Raw genomic sequence first — 23,914 nt, 5'->3', positions numbered from 1 at the left:
GATGTTGCAAGGAAGTGCCATTAGCCCACCCCTGAGAGCAGGGCCTATTGTGCTCTCTCTGACTCTGGCTGCTAATGACAAGCATCATGACCCAGGATTTGACCCAGCGATCATTAGATCATAGTGGCAGCGCTTTAGTCCACTGGACTGTGGGGAATAATAATGACTTGTTTTCCTCTGTACTTCGAAAATAACAGAAAACCCCTGACTGAAAACAGACATGGGTGTTTTTTTTCTCATACCTTTTAATAGAATTTCGGAAAAGCTGGTAAAAGAATGAGTCATTCTGGCTCACTATGTATGTCATATACAATGTAGAGATCTGAATTTTCGTCAGCTCTAGGCAGAACAGCTCAGACAGCCCTATGACAGTGAGCTGTTCATAGCTTAAGGCCCAACAGTTCAAAGATGCCTGAGTTACTGAAGTTGCTGTCTGCGAATCAAACCTCAAACTACTACAATAAATAGAAAGGAATAACTAGTACACAACCATTATAAGTGCATTAATCAGTGTAGTATGAAAAGTACAGAAGAGAAGTATATGATTTGAGATTCAGACAATTTGGCTTCATGACAAACTTATTTTTATTTAAAATCCTTTAAATTAAAGTCCTTTATCTAAGAAATTATACATTTCTAGCTTTTCCTTTTTATTTGCATTTACTTAAAAGGGGTGGCTGGAAAACCCCATAACTTATAATGAGGAGCAATGGAGAGTATACTTTTAAGAAGTGTTGTTTAGTAAATTCTATGAAAATAGTCTGTAAGTTGTGTCATTACAAGAGTGAGGAACTACAGTGAGTGTGAGTCTACAGACCTTTGGGTTGAGGTTAAGATCTAAATAGGAGTGGATAAGTACTAAGCAATTATACTTAATTTGCAAACTTGCTGAACTAAGATTAAAAAAATGTAACAATTTAAACATATTCTATTAGTATATACATGTAATTAGGTAGCTAATCAGAACTAGTAAATTAGCATATTGATAGGCAGTATCATTTTACACTGAATTCAATTCAGTGTGATCAATAGGCTTTGAGAAATAACCTCTAATTCAAATGGACATGAACTCAACTGACTGGACAAAGACAAATAGGAGAAATATCCCTATTTATGATGAGTAATTTAAAGGTAACTCCCTAGCACTAGCCATGCTCCTGACACTAGGAGGGTAAGGCGTGCCACTGCTCGGAGGAAAGTGCCGGGTTCCCATCTCTGCCACACCAGCTAACAGACGCCTGTGCCGGCCAACATCACTAATGAGAGATAAGGGGAGTAATGAAAGGAGTTATTGTTATTATTATAACCCTCCCGAAGAGAGTGTGGCCAATTGTGCTCTCTCTGACTCCGGCTGCTGATGGCAAAGTGGCATGTTTTGGGCTCTAAACTCGCAACCCACAGGCCATAGTGTCAGCGCATTAGACCCCTGAGCCACTTGGAGGCCTAACAATATATCTTTTTTATTGGTAATGTCGCTGAGTAAAAGTCCAAGTACAAGTCTTTCAAAATAGCACTTAGGTTTAGCAATGAAGTACAATTACTCAATAATTATCCACCTCTGGATTTAAGACACCTGAGGTAAAAACTAATTGTAAAAGGATGATGACTTCAGTCTACTCTGATTCGAGTCATTTCCTGCCACGGCGTCTACTTGACACCCACTTGCTGTGACAGAAGACCTCAACAAGCACTGTCACAGTGACGAGCACAGAACAGGCACAGTAAACACAGACACGGCAAAATCAGCACAAACACGCCGCTGTGTGGGTACAGTATCATATGCCTGGATTCTGTCTGTCTTCTGAAAGTAGCACAATTCAGGATCGCTCCTACACTTGGCATCGTTCCGAGTCTGGCTAAGCAGCAGTAGTGGATCATTTCGGATGGCAGTGTCGGAGCAGTGTTTTTGGCTTTTTTTTTTTCAGAGAGACAGAGAGAGTGAGATAAAGAAAGACAGAGAAAGAGAAGGAAAGAGATAGAGAGTGGAGCATTGTTTGGCATGCAGCAGTGCAGACAGGTGCAGATGGGTGAACAGAAGAGCTGGCGCGAGCTTGGATGCGTTCTGCTGCAGGCTGGCTAACCAGGAGAAGAGTGGAGGAGCATAGGAGCCAATCAGAAACCAACACACAGTGGACACGCTCATTCCAGTGCAGCTGTCTCGTTCTGTTACGGAAACGGAACAAAGAAAAACTAAAGAGAAAGGAAAAAGGGAAAGAAAACAAAACTGAATGCATGGTGGTAAAGCAGCCAGGCTCATGCTGTAAGGACAAATCAAATGAAGCTGTAGCACATACACACACGCGCCGATGATGTGTGTGTGTGTGTGTGTGTGTGTATATATGTATGTATATATATATATATATAAAAGAGTTGGAGATGAGAAGATTTCGATGCACATTCCTTTGCTGCGGTATAGCCCGCCTCCTCCCCACCACCCTTCTCCCCCAGTCCAAAAACCAGAAACTCACCCAGCAAAGGAAAAAAGGCTAAATGAACTGGAAAGAAAAAATATCAAACGACAGAAAGAAATGACAAACAAATAAACCAACAAACAAACAGGAAGAAACGGTCAAGCATTTGGTTAAGTGTTTATCTGTTTTTCCAAAGAGCCTGTCTGTCACCAAGGAAAAAGTCCTCATGCAGTTTAATAGTCTTCACTTTTGTGTTATTTGTTTTCATTTTGTCTGTATTTTTTCCTTGAATATTCTTTTTTTCTTCTTTTTTTTTTGCATGGACGCAGGTAAACTTTCGAGTATAATGCCCACAGTAGAGGAATGGAGGAAAGCAAAGACTGGATGTTACTAGTTTGGATGTTTTTCTCTTTGCTCTGGATGGTTAGCATGCCAGATTACAGATTACAAGTCCACTGTCTCCCCCACGCTGTCCTTCAAAGAAAGAAGCTTGATGGAAAAACTCGATCATTAAAAACAAAAAAGAAAAAAAAAATCCTCTAAATCTAGATTTCCATTCAACAAATCGTTTGGTTTGTTTTTTTGTTGTTGTTTTTGTTGTTTTTCTTTCCAGACGTTCCGCAAATCAACTACGGCTAAATAAGAGTAACTGAAGCAGGAACAGAGTGAGAGTGTGTGTGGTGGGGGGGAGCAGGGAAAGGGAAGAGTGCTTAGATGAAGCTGGGATGAAAACTGAAGGTTGATGACGATGACCTCACATCCTGTTAAAGAAATGGCCTCGCATCCCGCTGACCTTATGAAACTGTGTTGAGTCGAGTTACACTCATGAACTTGCATCCTGAGGGTTGAGATCATCAGCGTTACTTGATGCTCTACAGTCCTCCTAATGCAGAGTTAAACAACCTTTGCTTTGCCAGTACACTGATGAAAACAACAGATATGTATGTCCAGTAGATATCAGGATCTACTTATGAAGTTTCTAATGCAGGTTGATGTAGCTGTGAATTCAGTAAATATGCCTTAAATATGCCCCATTTTTGGTGGTGTCTCCAAGATGCATCTGGCCATACATGGTGTTTTAGCAAATGATCATCTAGTAGCAGTTATCCGTGGTTAAATCTCTAGCAGTGACTATCAGTCAGTATGCTTCCAAATATTCAACCATCTCTCATCCCTGAGTTCACAAGGAAGATGAAGAGGTCAGATTTACACTTGCTTTAAGTGTTGGTGAACGCTGCTGTAACTCATTTGAAGTCATAACTTTTTTTTTTCCAGTGAAGCCCTCCTGCACTCATAGTAGGACTTACCATACACGGTAATGTTTGAACAAATAAGAGAGAGCTGACAGGCAAGAGGTAAACAGGAATATCCATCAGAGCTATGCGTTCATGGGGTGAGCATGTTTTACTAAACCCGAGTCAAAACAAGTCTGACCCACTGTAAAATTCTCTATGACCATCTGTATGTAATGACTGAGGAACGGTTGCCAGATACACTTAAATTCTAAATAAAATATACACTAAATGTCCAAAAGTTTGTAGATACCTCCTCCAAGATAACTTATCCAAAGTATAAGTAAGGAGTTTGTTCCTACTTTGTTGTAGTAGCAGCCCCAACTCCACTGGGATGGCTTTTCATTAGATGTTGGAACATTTCTGTGAGAATCTGACTGGATTCAGCCACAAGAGCATTAGTGAGGTCTGGTACAGATGTTGGATGATTAGTTCCGGATTACAAACGTCACTCCAACTCATCCCGAAGGTCTTGGTTGGAGTTGCAGCATTCCGCAGCTCCGCATGGCTTGATGCAGCTCGATTGCTCCACAACCCAACGCCTGCCATTATTTCTATTCGCTATTATGCTGTTCTGTGGAGATTATACAAGATGTGTGCGCATAGAAAGAATGCCTGTTTTAGCAATGGGTGCAGTTAAAATAGCTGAAATCACACTAATTAGAAGGTATGTGTGGATACTTTTGGACATGTAGGGCCAGGTTCAAGATTTACAAAAGCTTTCTTTCTACAAGAAAGAAATTCTATAAACTATAAACTGTAAACTGTTCTATAAACTGTTATTCTTTAAAAATCTCTCATTTTGTTTTTAGCTTTTCTATTAAAATTAGAAGTTTTAAATTTTATACTTATATTTTCTTAACCTAATGACAGTCTCACGCCTAGACAGTCTTAGACAGTAAGAGTTCAGAAAACAAGCCTCTAAAACAATCAGTTTAAATCCATTACCAGAATTAATGTCTAATTTAATAGCATTAAATGAGGAGAAATTCTTCTTAGATATGCTTTCTTTGTTCATTCGAAGAAGAAAGTTAATATAAATAGTTGTTCTCCAACATTTTCGCAAGAACAGGGGATTGGGCTTCAAATAGGAGATTGGCCTCTGCTCTTATAACAATGGTTTCTTCTGTCCTGGTAAAAAGAACTAATCCCAAATTCTTTCAAACATTCTTAAAATACTGCATAAGTGGGTTTTTAAAAAGAAATTTCTTCTGAAGAATGGATGGTAAGAAAGGTCCATTGTTCTCAAAGTACTGTTAGCCATCTACATCATCTACATAAAGTTGGCTTATTTACTTAAATGTTTTGAAAGCTTTGTTGAATTATTTCAAATTATTTCAAATTACTTTTTTCCCCATTTTAAAATATAATGGGAAACCCATGTCTTTTATGATAAGCTTTAAAAGACTACCTCAGGCTACATCAGAAAACCATGAAAAGTATTTTGAGAATGTCTTTCTTAAGAGGATATTTGTGAATTTCTTTTTTGAGGTTGTTTTTTTCTAGAATTGCGTTTAATAACACTAATGCCATTAATAACATTCTCATTAACTCTATCTTAAGAATAGTAAAACCAATTACATATGTTTGAAAAGCAACAATCAGATATACAGGTCCAGTGCTGATCCAGAGTTATTTTTTTTATTATAAAAATAATAATAATACTGTATTCTGTATCAATGTGCTTGAAATACTTCTCAATAAAGTAAAGCTCATCTAAATTGCAGTTTCCTAACTTGCCTACTTACTTTTAACATTACTGTGAATTCTGTGGTGCATTTTTTGAACCTGGCCCCATAGTGTGCAATTGACTGCAAGTTATATATCCTAATATATATATATATAAACCCTGATTAGCAGGTTAGAGGCCGAAAACACGTTTAAACACACATAGACATTCTGCCTACAAGTCTTACTGCAGGCAGAGAAAGCCAACATGATGAGGACAGCAAAGGAAAAAAAAGGGAGGGGAACGGGAAGGGTGAGTAAGGAGCCAGGCGTTCGAGGGTGAGTAAAAGGGATCTTACACTGAAGCGTGGACATGTGAGGACATGTAAAACCAACACACACACAAACATACTCAAAAACTCACATGGACACACACACAATTACACTCTCGCAAAAGAAATAGGATGAGACGTGTGTTGACATGGAGGATGGAGCAGCACACAGAGCGGACAGCTGCAGGGGGACCATGAGAAGCATAAGTCTGACACTTCTACCCTGCAACCTAAAGAAACGAGCCTTGAGCGCACACGAGAGTGATGGAGGAAGAAAGCCAAAACAAAACACAAGAGCTGAAAGCACCTCGCTGTTTGAGAAGCTTTGGGGAGTCGCTTTTAACACTACGCTGCGAATCATGAAAATAAAACTTACGCCGAAAAACAGTAAGAAGCTCAAATGAGTGGTGTTAAAGTAAACTTGTACATGTATTTAAATTTCTATTTCATGTTCAAAATAATGCATTTTGTTTTTTAAAAAGAGGACTTGGAACAGAACAGGTAGCTATAGAAAAAGGTAGAAAACAGGGGGGGAAAACAGATAGAGGAGACAGAGAGATCGTGTGAGAGACATAGACGGGAAGAGTTGACTCTGTATTGATGGATCTGTGTTAGGAAGTCAGAAGCACAGAGACATTAGGTGACACTTTCACAAAATCAGTTAAAAACGATGAGAAAACGCAACCTGCATTATCTGAAAACAGGCAGAAGACAGAGAGAGAGTGCGAGAAAGAAAGAAAGAAAGAGGGAGAGAGAAAGGGAGGGAAGGAAAGAACAGAACCTCATAGGGCTTATACTCGAAGGTTTACCCCTGCTCAGGCCAGAACACTTCACCACACTTGCGCAGTATATTTGATCAAAGGAAAAGCTTTTGAGCTCTAGCTCTGTACCACAGCAAACCACGCTTGACAACAGAAACCTCTCAAAAAAAGAAACCGGTGCCATGTTCTCTCTGCATTTCCACTGCAGTGTTTTAATTCTTTTTGGGTAGATTTCTCTCATGGTTGGGTACAATGTTCAGAACTCTGGAGAAATCCATCAGAGCTCCATCACTAGGAAGCGATTTCTGACCTTTCAGTTACATCACAATTGGAGATGGTCCGTTTTATTAAATATTAAAATAAATTATACAGCTGCAAGAAAAATAAGCGAAACCTTTGGATTTATTCAGATTTCTGCATGGATAACTAACACACATTCATACTCTTTATGTCTTATATTGAGCACACTGAGTAAACATCCACAGTGCAGGCTAGAAAGAGTAAGTGAACCCTTAACTTTAATTAAATCCTAAGACAATTTACTTGTGTGCTTTGGGTCATTGTCTTGTTGCATCACCCAACGTCTCATCAGTTTCAGGTAACAAGGCTTCCACGCCCTGAGGAAGAAAGCATTTTTAAACCATGATGCTCCCTTCACCATGCTTTACAATTGGGGTTGGTGTTGATGAGCAGTCTTTTTGTTCCTCCAAACAAAATAGTGTGCATTTGTGCTCCACAGTTCCACTTTCATCTCATCTGTCCATAAAACATTTTCCCAGAAGTGCTGCGGAACATCCATTTGTAGACCATTTGTCTAATCAGGGACTGATGTACTCCCAGGTCTTTAGCAATTCTTTTGTAGCAATTTCCAGCTTTATGCATCTCTATAATATCTTCTAAAGTCTTCTGAGGTCTTCTAAAAGCTGCTTGAATTGAGGCATGATTCACATTAACCATTTTTTTCTTGAGAACAGCTCTATCAATAACTAGACTTTGTGTGACTTTATTTATATGTAATGAAATTAATGAATGTAACTTCCAATCTCATTTCCCTAATGCAGGTCCCTCCTTTTGCAAATTAGCTTATAGCCAATTAGAATAGATGTTCACTTACTTTTTCTAGCCTGCATTGTAGATGTTTACTCAAAGTGCTTAAAAAAAGACATCCAAAGTTCAACTGTTTGTGTGTTATTGGTCTAGTTATTGTGTTTGTCTATAGTCTGACAAAACAGCCACATTTTATTAGTAATCAATGCAGAAATCCTGGTAGTTTTGAGGGGTAGTTTTGAGGGGTTGCCTCATGTTTGCCAGTATGCCACGATTGCAATAAATGTCCTAAAATATAAAAAAACATTAAAAACACTCATCCTAGCCCGACCACTAGTTAACCGAGTGGTTAACTATATATTGACTAAGTCTATTTTTGGACTAAATTGCAGTGTCAGTGATGAATTACCAATAAATTAGTTTCAGTCTCTCAGTTTTTTGTTCAGTCTCCTTTTATAAATATAAAACTCTTCTAGCGTATTTAAGTGAAGAAATGACAGTACTGAATTGTTTATCAAACTGCAGAACTGAACTTTGTTACTGAACTATCGATACTTTGTGCGAATTACGTTCCATTACGGTTGATTCCATAGAGCTCTGAAGTGGATGCTGGAATCTACATGTAACCCAACCCTGAGAGCGAAACTCTAAACCGCAAACATCCCCTTGTCGAGGCAGCAGACGAGGCATTTAACACAGTGCATCGATGCTGGAAGTGGTCTGATCCAATGTAAAAGTAAGAAGAGCGAGAGAGAGAGAATGGCTTACTTGGCCCATCCAGAGGGCACTGAAAACAAAACCAAGCCCCACTAGACAAGGACAACCCAACAGCGAGAGGAGAGGACCAACACAGCAAGACAAAAGGGGCAGGGGTGCAAACAGCAGTCCACATGGTCAGACGGGCCAACTTGCAAGGAGCCACACACGCACAGAAACCAGACTGACCACAGGCAACTTTCAAGAAAAACAATGTAAGTAAATAAATAAATAATTAAATAAATAAAAAACAGTTGATAAACATTACACTGCACTCCTGGTGCAATGTGTGTATGGGGGTGGGGAGTGTTTGTGTGTTTGCCAGTGAGTTGTGTCAATAGTTTTAGGTGTGAGGTATGTGTGTGGTAAAGTGCACATGTATTTGTTTTCATACATATTTTCAGGCCAAAAGTGAGAAACACAGATAGTGTTACCATCAATATGGACCTGACACGGACAGGAAAGTTTTGTTTTAAAAGACCAAAAGTGTTTTTTTTGTTATTAAAAATAATATAATAATTATTTATTGATTATATAGTCCGATAGATATATATTTATAGTTGCTGTCACTCAAAAATCTTCCAAAAAGGCAACTTTACAGGAGAAAGGAAAAACCTCCTTAACTTTTAATGGACGTCAATGCAAAACACCAAGTCATTCTGAAGCATTTCCATCGGTCCATTCATTACGACATTCGTACACAACGTAAAGGACGACTCTCCGTGTCAAATGATTCCATGAAGTGAAAATCAGTAGAAAAATCGAGATGCTAGGTTTTTGTGTGACAGCAACGGTGTACAACTGGTTAGACCAATCATACAGCTATATAATAACTAAGGGACACAGGGCCCCAAGGCCTGACAACGTATAAAAACAACCATGTGTCAGTGAGTGTGTTTTGCATGTATAAATTGTGTGTGGAGGTGTATGTGTGTGTGTGTGTGTGTGTGTGTGTGTGTGTGTGTGTGTGTGTGTGTGTGTGTTATATCTGACACAGGGAAAGCGGGGGGACTCACTCCCGGGGGCGGCGCTTGCATTGGCAGTGGAGAGAACTACATGAGTGGGGGTAGAAATATTGGTTACGTCATGGAGCTGGCTGAGCACAGACGAGCGCCGTCGCACTGCACCCTGAAACGAACCACTTCTCTTGAACGTACTCACTACCTCCATCTGCAGGAGAGAGAGAGAACCATATCACACACATCACACAGTTGAGAGAGAGATATATAGCTGGATATATATGTATAAATATATACAGAGCGAGAGAAAGAGAAGGAGGAGAGAGCCAGGGAAAGAATAACACTATAGCAAAAACCATCTTATTAACATTTTTGTAGAAAGAATGGTACAAAACAGGGGAACAGCCACAACTTTCCAACAGAACCATTTTCACAACCTAAGAGCTCAAAGATCCTGGCATCCACATCAAAACAAACACCGGTTCGGAAACATGCCTTGACCATGTCAATCAAATGTGGTTGTAAAAACATTTTCATTATGCAGATCGAGCCAAAAAGCACATATGGATGCCTAGTATGAGACTAGCAACAGACATTGCCTATTTCAACTGATTCTGCAGTCTATTGGTCTATAAAGACTGTCTTAGCAATACAGAAACCAAACAGATACAATGCAATACAATACATGTACAGTAAGTGATACACACAGTGATTCCACATGCCTAACATTAAAATAGTATTGTTAACAGAGGAATATTTGAATAGATATATGATAGCTAGTCTCTAGTTTTTTAGGTCTATATCATATTTTATTTTTTCTACAAAATTATTTATTTTTATTTAACTGAGTTGCACCTGTAGTATCTGTGTCACTTCATGTACCAAAAACAATTCTACTCTACTCTACATTTTTTTAGTGTGGATGGGTGGAAATAAACTGCTGTAGTTTAAATAAAAGACTGTAAATGCACTGGTTTTAGTGACAATTATAATAATATTGAGCCAGAGAATGAGCGGCAGGTTTAGAAAAATAAAGATCCATATACAGTGCCTGTAAAAACTGAAAACAGTTTAGCCATACATGCTAATGATACTAACAATTAATGGGTACTGTTCACTTGCACTCGCTGTTAGCAAGATTAGCAATATTGGACAGGACCATTCCTTTAATAAGCAACTACACTACAAAATTGCATGAGCCACAAAAATGACACAGTTCTTGCGCTAATTTGCAGAATATAGTTTACATTTGATTTCCCACCAGACTTTTACTTTCCTCACTCTTTGAGACAGCAAACATATTTTATACTACAGATTCTAAATGAATTTATATGAAAAAGCCCTAAATATTGTGTGTTTTGTCTTTTTAGTCCTCAACCACACATACTGCACTTTGCCCTCTCCACCCTGGCTCTAGTACTGGCCCCAATCTGTGGGCCATCACGCCTGTCCAAAGCTTATTGATGAAGGGTCAGCCCGGACTCTTTAGTGGAGCCGCTGCTGGACTAAAGCCTTGATCAAATTCACTGACTGATGACATGAAGCTAACTGCTCTAATGTGTGTTCTGTTTTGCCAACTCAGTGGCGAGCGGTGAGGGGATCGATAGAAACCTTGTAAGGAGCTTTGCTAGCACTTCAGCAATCTGCGCCTGCCACGCCCACACTAAACCCCTCATCATACAGCTGCAAATCATCCTCTTAGCTCACTGTGTGTGTGAGTGCGTCTGTATGTGTACATTAGAGAGTGCAGGAACGACAAAGTGACAAAGTGCTACCAAAAGGTACCAACTGTTGGAGGTGTGTGTGTGTGTGTGTGTGTGTGTGTGTAGGTTCTGAAAGATTGTCTTTGAAGCTGGGGTTGTAGAATGACTATTGATTGTGTGCTAGAGCAGAACACAGTCTTCCTTTTTTGGCTTGATGCAAAAACTCTTTAATGCCCCTGAAATGGCACGGCACAAAGCTGCAGTCCACTCATCCTCTCAGAACTACATTCTCCCAAACAGCTTCTGCACAGTCATATCAGAATATTATGACCACCTGCCTGATACCTGTTGACAGCAGTGAGGCGTTGTAGCATGGACTGTATTAGGTATATTGCTCTGAGCTACTCGCTGGCATCAACAGCCGTTGGGCACCACTGTTATGCCATTGGGAGGCACTTAATGTGCGAGATATAAATTCTTGGTACACCTTCATTTAGACAGCTCTAGAACATCCCATGAAATTACAGAGTTTCCAAGATGCTACCACCCTACCACCTTGCCACGTTCATTCCAAACCAGGAAGAGTCATAATATTCTGATATGACTGTAAATATATATTTCATATACAACATACATTTACATAACAAACAGTGTTTTTTCCCAGTGCATTACTTCAAAGTTTAAGTGGGATTATTGAAATGGTCAATTACTGTGCCTACAAAATGTAAAAAACTGTTACTGTCTTCAAAGATGCAAAAGAAACAACTTGCCAAATTTGCTACATAGATTAGCCTTCTATACACGAGTCATCTCCCTGTGTTAAACATAAACAGGGGCTTATCTAATTTTAGAATTGTGGTTGTATCAACTTAAAATATAGCCTAACCTATCAGACAACAATAGGCAACAATAGCCTATAGGCTAACCTAAAATTTTTAACATTGTAAGCCTCAGTGTTTATAATAAATAGAATAATTGTAATTTATTAAACATACAGCACTGGCGACTAAACCAAAGCTAAAGGTTTGTCTACATGTTTCTGGCCATGTTCTCTGTTTTGAGCAGGTTACTGGAGAAAAGTGTCACAAATATAACTAAAGAAGCTCCTCCGTCTGTAATACAATACAATATGTCTCCTGCATACATTCAAAACTGTGCCAAGGTCTATCAAAAACATTGTGTGCAATGGTCAGCACGATGGTTGTGCTCTGAATCATGCAGATGTAGATCGTGAGAAACACTGCAGGTAAAACAGTTACTTTGCACTATAGAAAATGTTCTCAACCTCTCAACCTCAACAACTCACAGAAACACTGGCTGATATTTAGTCCATCAAACCGCATACTGCCTTAGACGTCCTTACACAACCTCACACAAGCACACCTTTCTTTTAAATCACACATATCACCAGCACATCATCATGTCCCCTCATAGCTCTGCTACTGTTTCAGCAGACATAGGAGATAGAAAGGCACTGCTCCAGCTCCAGCAGAAATCCAATAACTCACACACACACACACACACACACACACACACACACACATATACACCTGCAAATACATACACAACACATTGGTTTTGGCACATTCAGATTCAGGGAGTGGCCTTAAGACAAAGAGAATTCACTCATTTAAAACTCTTGAAAATAAGAAGCACCATTAGCCGAAGTTTGGCAGAAGAAGAGCTTGAACCAAAAAAGGAATGAAATTAAAGGAGAGAAAGAAAATCTATAATACATACAGTGTGGAAATGAAAGGACAGAATTAAAGGAGAGAGAGAGCCCTTACGATGGAGAGAGAAAAAACAAGCAGATAGATGTAAGACGTACTAAGGAACAAGAAGAAAGAACTTGGTACATAACATTGTGTCTATGGGGATTATTCAATAACAACAGAAACCTAGGCAATCAAATACAGGGTTCCCACAATTTTGGCCCCCCCCCCCAAAAAAAATGCTTTTCCAGGACATATTTATCAATTTTCTACCAGTTGTAGAACATGTCTTCAAATGTCCAGGTTTTCCAAATTTTCAAGGATCATATCTAAACCCATGGCTTGATTATTCCCAGTTGTTCCCCCTTCTCCTATACATTTGTGAGTGCACTGCTGAGAGTTTTCAGAATCGGAAATGTTCACAGAATTTTTCGATATAAAAGAAGGTCCAGATTAGGCAGAGCAGTCGTGGGAAGTCCCCTAGACCTCCACTGGATGAACCATGCAGCTCAGAGGCAAAGGAGAAACTAAGCAATAAATCAGACCTCTAAAAGACTCCGGTTACATAATAGAGTAGCAAAACAGCTTTGAGCAGGGGAGGAGCTTTATAGATCCCTGTCAGGGAAATCTATACTCATTTAGTGAAGGATCCCAAAAGCAGCGACCGCAGAGTGAAAGAGGCAAAGATAAGCTGATGTTTTGGAGACTCTCAAGGAGGGTGGGAGGAATAGAAGAGAAAGAGACCAGCCAAACAGAGAGAGAGAGAGAGAGAGAGAGAGAGAGAGAGGCAAGGGTAAAGCAAATCAAAACAGCATTCTGTGTCTCACTGCCTGTGAAAATCATCACAACAACAATTTCTACTAACACTACTGCTACCAGTGTGGATGAGGGGACAGAGGTCACACACACACACACAGCACCTGAGTCTGGATGCGGTTGAGGCCTCTGAACCAGAGGATCTGGCCCCTGCGTAGCTCTCTCTCAGCGTGGTCTATCTCTTCTTCATCCTCAGCCAGCTCGTCCTCCGTCATCTCGTCAGTACCTGGCCCTGTGCCCGCCTCCTTCAGACACTTCAGGTGGCTGGTGGGTACTGTGGCGATGACCTGGTGCAGAGAGAGTGATGCTGACCAAATCTATACGCATGTATATGTACAGCATGTTCATAAACACAGTTACAATCAAAATTGTTCAACCCGGATTGCAAATTAGGTTTATGTATCAAAATCCATCTGTTTGCGATAAACCAATCAATCAAGATCAATTTAATAGCTCAACACAACTAACAGAACAAGTGCTTTCTCCAAATTCAACACAAAATGCAGTCTCAGAATTATTCAACTCCCTGAATAGAATCTCTCATATGGGCAAAATCAGGTGGCAAATCAAGGTTTTCATTTGGTGCATCAGGTGTGATTGAGGTAAAACACATCAAATGCCTGGACTGGCTAGGGGGTTTGTTGACAGGACAATAATCCCAAGCATACCTAAAAGTCCACCAAAGCTTAGTTTCAGAAGAAGTCCTGGAAGATTCTGGAGGATCGCATGACTTAAACCCCATGGAAAATCTTTGGAGGGATTAGAAAAAATCGGTTGCAGCACACAAACCCATAAATATTAGTAACCTGGAGACCATTTGCAGAAAGCACTTGTTTTATTAATTGTGTTGAGCTATGAAATTGTTCTTGTTTGATTGGTTTATTGCAAACAGCTGAACATTTGTAATTTTTGCTAATAAACCTAATTTGCCATGGGGGTTAATTCATTTTGATTACAACTGTATACAAATATACACATATATACAATAGGTGCCTGATTTTGTGTGGAAGTGGGGGAATAAAATAAGTATGGGTTTCTGGGGTTCCGGGTTTCTAATACGTGTCATTTTGGGCTAAAAGTGCTCAATGTTGCATGAATATGTATCATAGTTCAATGTACATTAACACAAGCAATGTACCAGTAGATACAGTGACAAGACAAGACAACCATATTTGTGTTGGACATTGGAATGAATAGAATCTGGCCTCTGCCTTTAACCCATCAGTGCAGTGAACACACACATACACACTGGTGATCAAACACACACAGTGGACAGTGAGCACATGTGCCTGGAGCGGTGGGCAACAATCGCTGCGGCACCCGGGAGCAAGATGAGTGAAAGGCCTTGCTCAAGGGCCCAACCGCGGCATCTTGCTGTGTATCGAACACACAATCCTTTTATCTAGAGCACAGTGAGCTACCACTGCCCCATCTTATTATATAGTGAATAGTGTAGTTACAAGCTCATTTTTTCAAAATTTTCTTCTTTCTCACTTTGAGATATTGAGATATAAATAATAAACAGGGTATCAGGGCAGATCTAGCAAGCTATCATTTTCATTGTCTGCTGCTGCATGGTCGAATGTCTAAAACAAATTTAGAAATGGCAAAAGATCATCAGATTTTGATGTAAGATTGCTGGTAATATTCTGTTCCACTGTTCGGGCACCTATGTGTATATGTAGTGCTGTGAAAAAGGAGTCGCCCTTTCCCAATTTCTTCTATTTTTGCATGTTACTTGTTTCAGATCACAAATGTCTGCAAAGAAGAGTGGGCCAGAATTCCTCCACAGCGATGTAAAAGACTTGATGCAAAAAGTCACAAACGTTTGACTGAAGTATTGTTAATATTATGTTTTTAGGTTTGGGGGAGCATACCAGCACTGTGTTTAGAAATGTATGGACTTATAGATGTTTATGGATGTTTAAATGGTTCTTTGGGGGGTTTTTAGAGTTTGAACACATCTGATTGAATGTTTTGGGGGTTTTTTTTCTAATCCTAAAGACATGATTTAAAAGATCAATTATTGAACATCTGAATTTTATAAGCAAACATGAATGCTGGAGTTGGTGTCTCTGTAATTTATTATATTATATGATAATTGTATTATTAAAAAAAACAAAGGTAAGCATGTGAAATTGAAAACATCTGAAACAACTGAAAGAAATTACATGGTCATATTTACAGTTGGAATATGTAAACTGTAAGTACATATCATTATATGTCCATAATTACTACCTTATGATATGCCCAATGTCAATCAGTCGTGTCAATTACAAATCTACAAATCCATATTTCTGACTGTAGTAGTAATTCCAAATTAATATTATTTTAGCTGTCATATATGCAAAACTATTCTAAATAGCAGAAAAGTCAAAAAATAAAAGAAAGAAAAAGTAGTGTGGCCAAACTTTTGACCCATATTTTTCGACTGTGCTTTAACTGAATTTCTTTTTTTAATGGTATGATGCATACTTCATAATACATCCACTCATCACCATTCCTGTCTCATTTCTCTCTCTCTCTCTCTTTCCATAATTCATAATTCATTCATAATTCATCCACCTGTCTCATTCACTCTCTCTCTCTCTCTCTCTCTCTCTCTCTCTCTCTCCCCACCTGGCCCCACAGTAGCTCTCCCACTCCCACAAAGAGGCACCACAGCCACTGCTCCATGTTGAGAGGGGCACAGCTGAAGGGCTTTCCCCCGAACTGCACTATCACAATCTGCACAGTGGACACACACACAACACGAGTCACACATGACGGAACACAGCAAGCCATCCACTTACTCCACACTGCCTGTATCGCTGGCCCTGCTGAGCGGCAGTACCGCAATCAGCGGTGCACAATAACTGACCCCACATTCTCCCCTTTCAAATTGTTCTCAGTAGGGAAAGGTGCACTTATTCAAATAGAGGGATGCTGATATAACGCTGGCATAAAATCATGCACCTGCACAGTATAAACCTGTGCTACTGAATGGTTGTGTGCCTAAAACACCTAAAACGCAAAAAATCAACCTGAACAAGGTTATGGTATAGACCACCGCTCATGCAAGCGATATACGGTTTAGCAATCACTATAAAATCTTTCTCATCTTATCCTTTACCATATAAAAACTACTTTGCCTGTTTGTTAAAAATAAATATATTTACTCATATTCAAATTCAGTAAACACAGATAAAGTGCTTATTCCTAGCTATTTATACCATTAAAAGGGGATTCTTCAAGGGTTCTCTATTAAAGACAACTGATCTACAGTACTGTGCAAAGGTTTTATGGACCTCAGCACATGATTTTACGCAATGAATCTTTTTAGTAAATGTGTTCTTGCTTGTAACTCCATGGGGCCCTATTTTAGGCAGGCCATGAACCACGCACCGTGCAGCTTGATTTAGGGCATGTCAGTGTGTCTTTGCTACGGTAACAACAGGAAAAGTACGCCTTGCGCAGATCGAAATGAGCAAAAGGTATGTACTAAGTCTCTTAATTAATCATGGGTGTGTTTTGGACGTAACATGCAATAAACCTATCAGCGTGTCGCTTACCATTCCCATTAAGAACCAGGTGTGGTCTGACTTTGGCGGAATGCTATTTCAATGGCACAAAGCCTGGTTATACGCACGTCGGGCACACGACTGATAGCAATGAACGTCTGAATGTTGGCGTCTGCCTAGGTTGTTTTCAGTCAGTGCCGCACCTGTGTTTTTCTGTGTTGCTAATATAATAATATGTCAGAAATTTACCTGAACACACCTTATTTTGAGACCACCACGGGCATCGGTGTAGATATATTCGCAAGCACCATTGCTATTTAAACGACGCAGGCGGAAGGAGTGAAAATAGACTGTTGGTGGGGTGTAAGATAGCAATGAGCAACAGGGTGTAAGATAGGTAACAATATATCATTTTGTAACTCCATATATCATTAAAATAGATCCATGTAAACATAAATGCAGTAAAAAGTAACAAGAATTTCCCTTTTTGTAGAAAGATCCCCAGCCAGTGTGGGGGTTTGCTCAATTCCATCACCAGCTCACCTGATTTAACATCATTAAGCATTCATTTGCCAGACAAGTAACTGGATGATAGTGATACAAGTAATACTAGGCCACACAAGGAGAGCTTTGGATATGGTTAAACGAAAACAGAATAATAAATACAATATTCAATAATTATACTATTGGTATTGGTTCTAATCTAACATTTTACTGAGCAAATAAAAATGTACAGTCCAGAAAAAGATTTTCACAGCTGCCTAAAACTCCTGCACAGTACTGTAAATAGATCCATGTCAACTCGAAGAATCATTTGAATGTTTAAACGTCGCTTACCTAAGATGGATGACCTGCTGTATATGATTCTTTAAACAACCTTTTACAAATATATCTCTATTGAAGGCACTATTGTTAAGTCGGAGAGCCTCTACAGAACTGTTTCTGCTAACAGCGTAAGCAATGAACAGGGTAGACAGTGTACGACCTGAACTCCAAATGTGCCCAGCACGATACTGCAGAAGATGGGGTTAGAGAAGATGCCGTCAAAGACGTTCCTCTCTCCATGGATCTTGCGAGCGTTGATCTCGTTGAACAGTTGCATGAGAACGAAGGTGTTGAAGATGATGGTGTAGTGCTCGGAGGGAGGCGAGTGCAGTGGAGCATTGCGGCCGCTGTCGATGTTAAAGATCTTCTCTCCTAAGCAGCGTAGAAGAGACACGAACATAGAGGTCAGAGCTGGGACACGCAAGTGCGCTCGAGAACCAAATGCAGTCAATCAACAGTCAAAGACCTTGTTCAGGATCTGAAGTTTGCTTCTTTAGTTTCTTTAGGCTACTGTAGCTAGAAATGAATGGACGCTTATGTACAGAAATGACATTAAAAAAAACATGCTAATTGCATGCCTGAATCATCAACCTGTGTTAGGTAATCTTAATTATCAGACTTGTTCATGTGGTTTCTGACACTGAATGACAGGGTTCTCCAAATCTGGTCCTGGGGGGCTAATGTCTAGCACAGCTGTTTGATTTCTCTGCCTAAACACACCTGGATCAATTCATTTGTTACCAGAATTGCCAGGTTTAGAAGGTGTGTTTGAGCAGGTAAACCACCAATCTGGGCTGGACACCCCAGGACTGTATTTGAGGAACCCATACTGTATGACATTGAGGAACTCCCACACTTACCGACAAACAACAGGGTGAAAATGATGACGAGCTGATAGACTCCATGGCCCAGGATATTCTTCATCATGGTAAGGGAGATGAGGGGGTTGTTGCGGCCATAGGGTTTTCTCAGCAGCAGAGCTTCAGTGGGCGGCTCAGTGGCCAGAGCAAGAGACGCAAACGTGTCCATAATCAGATTAACCCATAACATCTGAACAGCTTTCAGAGGAGAGTCCTGGAAAAATAAATGCACACACTTATGCATGGAAAACACTTGTATGGTGGCCATGGAGATCTAATCACTGTAAAATAACACATTAGTCACATTAGTACCCTACCTCCTTGTGGTCATGTGGTCAGGATATTCATAACTGGACAGATTTTGAACAACCTACTAGAAAAATTCTGAACACCTAAACTGAAGCTTCCCGTCCTGTAAACATAGGACGTCTGGTATTCACACTTGTAATCATAAATTGAGTTTAATGTGCAGTACTACCAGCCTCCAGCAGGGGGCTCAGAACTCAGCATGCCTCTCCCACTGTCCTCTGCCTGCCTATGAGGTGCAATGCAGTAAGTTCCAGTAACCTGCATGACATGGAGATAATGCTGATCTAGCATAGGCTACTCACACTTGTCATGGAACTGTGGTCGATGCCTGACAGATTACAGCCTGAGAGCGTGTCAAAGTGTGAGTGTGAGTGTGTGTGTGTGCATAATATTTGCTGTGTGTGGGCGTGTATTACCTGTGTGATACAGGCTCCAGTGAAGGCCACTATGACGGCCACTACATTGACAGTAAGCTGAAACTGCAGGAATTTCGAAATGCTGTCATAGACATTCCGCCCCCACATGACTGCCTTCACAATGCTGGAGAAATTATCATCAGTCAGGATGATGTCGGAGGCCTCTTTAGCTACATCAGTACCAGCTATGCCCTGAGAGAAAGGGAGAGAGAGAGAAAGAGATAGTGGGAGACAGACACAAAGAGGGGAATTCGAGGTCATAAAGCAATGTACTGAACCAATTCCCATAAACTGGACAAATTTGGCTATTCCGTGCTGTAACAAACAGCGAATGCCTAAACACTGTGACTGTTGCATTCATCATCATCAGCTGCAAATAAAAAAAACAGGCTTTAAAGGGCAATACTTCCATAAACACTTGCCCAAAGAAGGAAAAACCTGTGGCTAGAAATCTTCCCCTAACAGAACGCTTATATAACCTGGTTATACTGCAAGGCTGAACTTAACACTGAAACATTAAAACAATATGAAAGATTCATTGGCCGTGTAAAAGAGCAGTAATATCAAAAGAAATGGCAGAGAGAATGAAGGTTTTGCCGCTCCCGGGCCAGCTGAGAGATCATTAACATGATATACTGGTGAGACATGGGGTTTCAGCAGCATAATCCCTAACAAAGCCCAGCGGACTCTACAACGTACAGCGTTCAGTAGCTCCGAAAGTTCAAAGATAAAAACAAGGTGCATGAATGAATGGATGGACCGATTGATATTTAGACAGATAGAGATGCTAGATGTCCTAATGAACCTATTGGCTAGGGCTAGGGGAGTATGAAACCCCCAGCATTGAGCTGTGGAGCAGTGGAAGTGTGTTCTCTGGAATGGTGTTCCATCCAATCCATCCAATGTCGCTGAATGCAATTAAATCCTCACAGCAATGCTCCAACATTTAGAAAGCGTTAGATGAAAGCATTCCCTGGACAGTAAAGGTAAAGGTGCACGTATTTGTCACTGAACAGTGTACACTGTACAGCGAAATGCGTCCTCCGCATTTAACCCATCTGGTAGTGAACATACACTCACACACGTGTTAGGGGCAGTGAGTACACACACACACACACCCAGAGCGGTGGGCAGCCAACTCCAGCGCCTGGGGAGCAGAGAGGGTAAAGGGCCTTGCTCAAGGGCCCAACAGTGGCAGCTTGCCGAGCCCGGGAATCGAACCCACAACCCTGTTATCAATATCCCGGCGCTCTAACCGCTGAGCCACCACTGCCCCAGTAGAGAAACTTAGTCCAAATACTGTTGTCCATATAGATAGATAGATGGATGGATGGATGAATGGATGGATGGATGGATAGATGGATGGATAGATCCACTCACCATGGCAAAGCCCACATCTGCTTTCTTTAGAGCAGGTCCATCATTGGTGCCATCACCTGTCACAGCCACCACCTGCCTCTGCTCCATCACAGTGCTGTCGATGATGCCTACAGATAATTAGCAATGCGTAAGTGACGCTTAAGACATAGTATTCTATTCAGTGCCAATTGTTTCAGTGCAAGCTGACATTTCCAGTGTCTGTTCCATTGTGTATAATTAAAATGAAAGTAATTCAAGTTGTAGATGAACTAAGTATACAAAATTACAACCTATCATACCCAATCAATCTGTATTACAGTGTCCAGCACATGTTCAGTCACTCATTATTGTTGCTAAATTGAAAAATTAATGAAGACAGTACTCTGTCATAGACGCCTTGGTATCATATTGAATCAAATTCACATGAATCAAAGGACTGGCAATCCTTTACTTATTTTCTATTCAATCTACAGAAATAATGCATAAGACATAATGGTTAAAATGTCTTGTAAAATGTCCATTTGTCTCATTCATCAAAACATGAATAACTAAATAAATACACACAGCATTGTCTCATTTTTAACTAAAACATGAATAACTAAATAAATACACACAGCATAAAATTACATCTAAAAATACAAACAAAATGATATCCTCAATAAAACTGCTACCAATGGTTTTCGCATCTGCTTTATTTCTGCCTACTGTACAGATAAGAGCATGTTGCCAGAAACCACATGAACAAGTCCACTTGAGATTATTTGTCAACTCAATGAGGTCATTCAGACACATAGTTTGGACAATGCTAATTGGTGTACATAAGCTGACATTAGCTACATTAGCCTCATAGTTTCAGTGCAAAGCTAAAGAAGAAAACACTGAACACCAATTATGTCATGTCTACATTTGAGGTAAGGGAAATTTTCCACAGAACGATCCACTGCTTGTTTTACTATGACACAAATCAATGGGATTTTCAAAAATCATGCTCTGTGATAAACTAAAGTGCTCCAAATCCGATATGACCTTTCGAATGCCTCTGGATTATTTGAAATAGGAATTTGTTAATGAGCAAAATACCAATTTTGCTTCATGCAAGATAACACTGCTATGTGCTGAACCTACATCATACGAGTGACAACCTCAGTAAAACACAGTGGTGCTTAAAGGTTACATATTTTGCACAAAATTTTTGTTTCTTCATTTTTCATTTCTGAAATCAACACAGGGTCAAAACACAGTACAGTTACAGTCCAGACGACTTTATCTTTGTCCATTTGGTCAGCTGCAAACTTTAGCCGAATGGGCTAATCTAATTTGTTAACCACAGGATGCAGTTGCAGCAATTTCTGAAAATCTTCTGAGAAATTTCTGAGAAATCCATGTCCAAACATGGACATGACCTTGACTACACAATGACACACAACTTCAGAGGTCAATAGAGAGTAGGGAGCAGGTTTCCTACCTTTAACCAGAGTATGCTTGTCTGTGGGCGAGGAGCGAGCCAGAACTCTCAGTTTAGGCCAGATCTTATCAATCCTCTCCTGCTCAATCTAAAACACATAAACCAGCAGAGGCAGAGAGGCCAGACTGTTATTACAAATCAATGTCTATAATAAAAGTCTCTATACAGTAGACTGTAGTATCCACACAGTATTTCTTTTTACTTGCGTGTGTTTGTGTAAAATTTGTCAACCAATAAAAGCTGATGAGACAAGGTCACTAATGTCAGGAACAGCATGCATTACCTCTCCTTTCTCGTTCCTTATTCGCCGGTTGAAATCCTTGCCCTCTATACAGAGGAAGTCATCGCCAGGCTGGATGATGCCGCACTTGGCTGCGATGGCGCGGGCTGTGTTGATGTTGTCTCCAGTGACCATGCGCACAGTGATGCCTGCTCTCTGACACTTCCGGATGGCTTCAGGGACCTTTAGTGGGAAAATATAATACGGTTGAACACACATATTTTTATTGTGGCCTTTTGCTAGCTAGGAATTGAACCTGTAAAGTGATATGCTCACTATATCTGCACAACTGGCACAACCTCAACCACATCCTTATCTGCTAGGAAAGAGACATTTTTATTTTTATAAATTAAATACCCTCTTCAATAGCCTAAAACCTATTAGTTTATATCATTAAACCTAGTTTAGATTTATATTAGAAATATACTTTGTTCATGTGTACATTATTTTTTTCTGATCAAAGAATTATTATTTTGAACAAAAAAATCTTTTAATTCATTGAATAGATTTTTAAATTATTCATTTTAAATCAATTGTTTTTCATGGTTATTATTTTATTATTACATTATGAAAACTTTATATCATGTACCCTGTGGTATTTTTATGAATTGTTTTTGCACTTTTTGGTGACACTCCTTGTATGTTTTGAAACTGACTGATATAAAGGGCTCATATTCTACATTATTTTCATATTTTATGTCTCCTCCCTCACATCCACTTATTTTTGTAATTTCTGTACCAAACCAGTCATAATCAAGTCATGATTGTTCTTCATCCCTTTTTATTTATTATAATTGATTTGTTAGAAGTGATTTTAAAACTGTGCCTTCAAGACTGATATATACTGGGGCATGTAAATGGCAGCTCTGTATTGAATTAAAAAGCTGTTCAGGCTAAAACACTTGTTATACCTTAAGTGAATGGGTGGGGCAAAATTGCTTTAGGCTGACTAGGCAAATATATGTGAATGTGCTGTTTCTTTGTGAAATCACAAAAACATCTTTTTGCATCTTAGTATCCACTGAGACGGAAACTGAAAATAATGAATGAAATTTTGGTCAACAGGCATGCCCAGCATACATTTGTCAAGGGTGTTAAAACGGCCATGCTTCTTTCATGACTGTGGACCACTGCTCCAGATTCATTTCACCTGCTCTCCACATACCTCAGGTCTCACAGGATCCTCGATGCCCACAACAGCAATGCAGGTAAGGTCAGTAACAATGTCAGCTTCGTTTTCCCATTCAGGCTCAGGTTCGCCAGACAGGTCACGGTAAGCAATACAGATGGTACGCAGGCCCTCACATGCCATGGGCTCAATCACCTTCTTCACCATCTCATCCCTGTCCCGTGGCCTGAAGCTCCTCGTCTCACCGCCTGCCCCCAGGATGGACGAACATCTGGAAGGGAGCAGCAAGGAATGTGCATAAGAGAAACATAAAA

The 23,914-nt window shown here is 39.9% G+C and overlaps 1 protein-coding gene across 5 annotated transcripts in view; it reads right to left on the bottom strand.

The window, feature by feature from the left end:
* Positions 1–23,914, bottom strand: part of atp2b3b (ATPase plasma membrane Ca2+ transporting 3b) — a 79,964-nt gene that overhangs the window by 4,803 nt on the left and 51,247 nt on the right. For 4 of the 5 annotated variants that reach the window (XM_072696857.1, XM_072696858.1, XM_072696859.1 and 1 more), the window contains 10 exons: positions 23,637–23,871; positions 22,475–22,654; positions 22,192–22,279; positions 20,748–20,854; positions 19,368–19,559; positions 18,643–18,856; positions 17,943–18,154; positions 16,077–16,184; positions 13,562–13,744; positions 9,284–9,437 (listed from right to left, as the gene is read on the bottom strand). In XM_072696857.1, coding sequence (XP_072552958.1) covers positions 9,284–9,437; positions 13,562–13,744; positions 16,077–16,184; positions 17,943–18,154; positions 18,643–18,856; positions 19,368–19,559; positions 20,748–20,854; positions 22,192–22,279; positions 22,475–22,654; positions 23,637–23,871 — 1,673 coding nt within the window. The remainder of the gene's footprint in view (positions 1–9,283; positions 9,438–13,561; positions 13,745–16,076; positions 16,185–17,942; positions 18,155–18,642; positions 18,857–19,367; positions 19,560–20,747; positions 20,855–22,191; positions 22,280–22,474; positions 22,655–23,636; positions 23,872–23,914) is intronic. The other variant, XM_072696861.1, reaches the window with a different exon arrangement.

Source organism: Salminus brasiliensis, chromosome 14 (genome assembly GCF_030463535.1).
Source record: "Salminus brasiliensis chromosome 14, fSalBra1.hap2, whole genome shotgun sequence".
Lineage (NCBI taxonomy): Eukaryota > Metazoa > Chordata > Actinopteri > Characiformes > Bryconidae > Salminus > Salminus brasiliensis.
The sequence above is the reverse complement of the archived record's forward strand: the minus strand, read 5'-3'. Positions and strand labels throughout refer to the sequence as shown.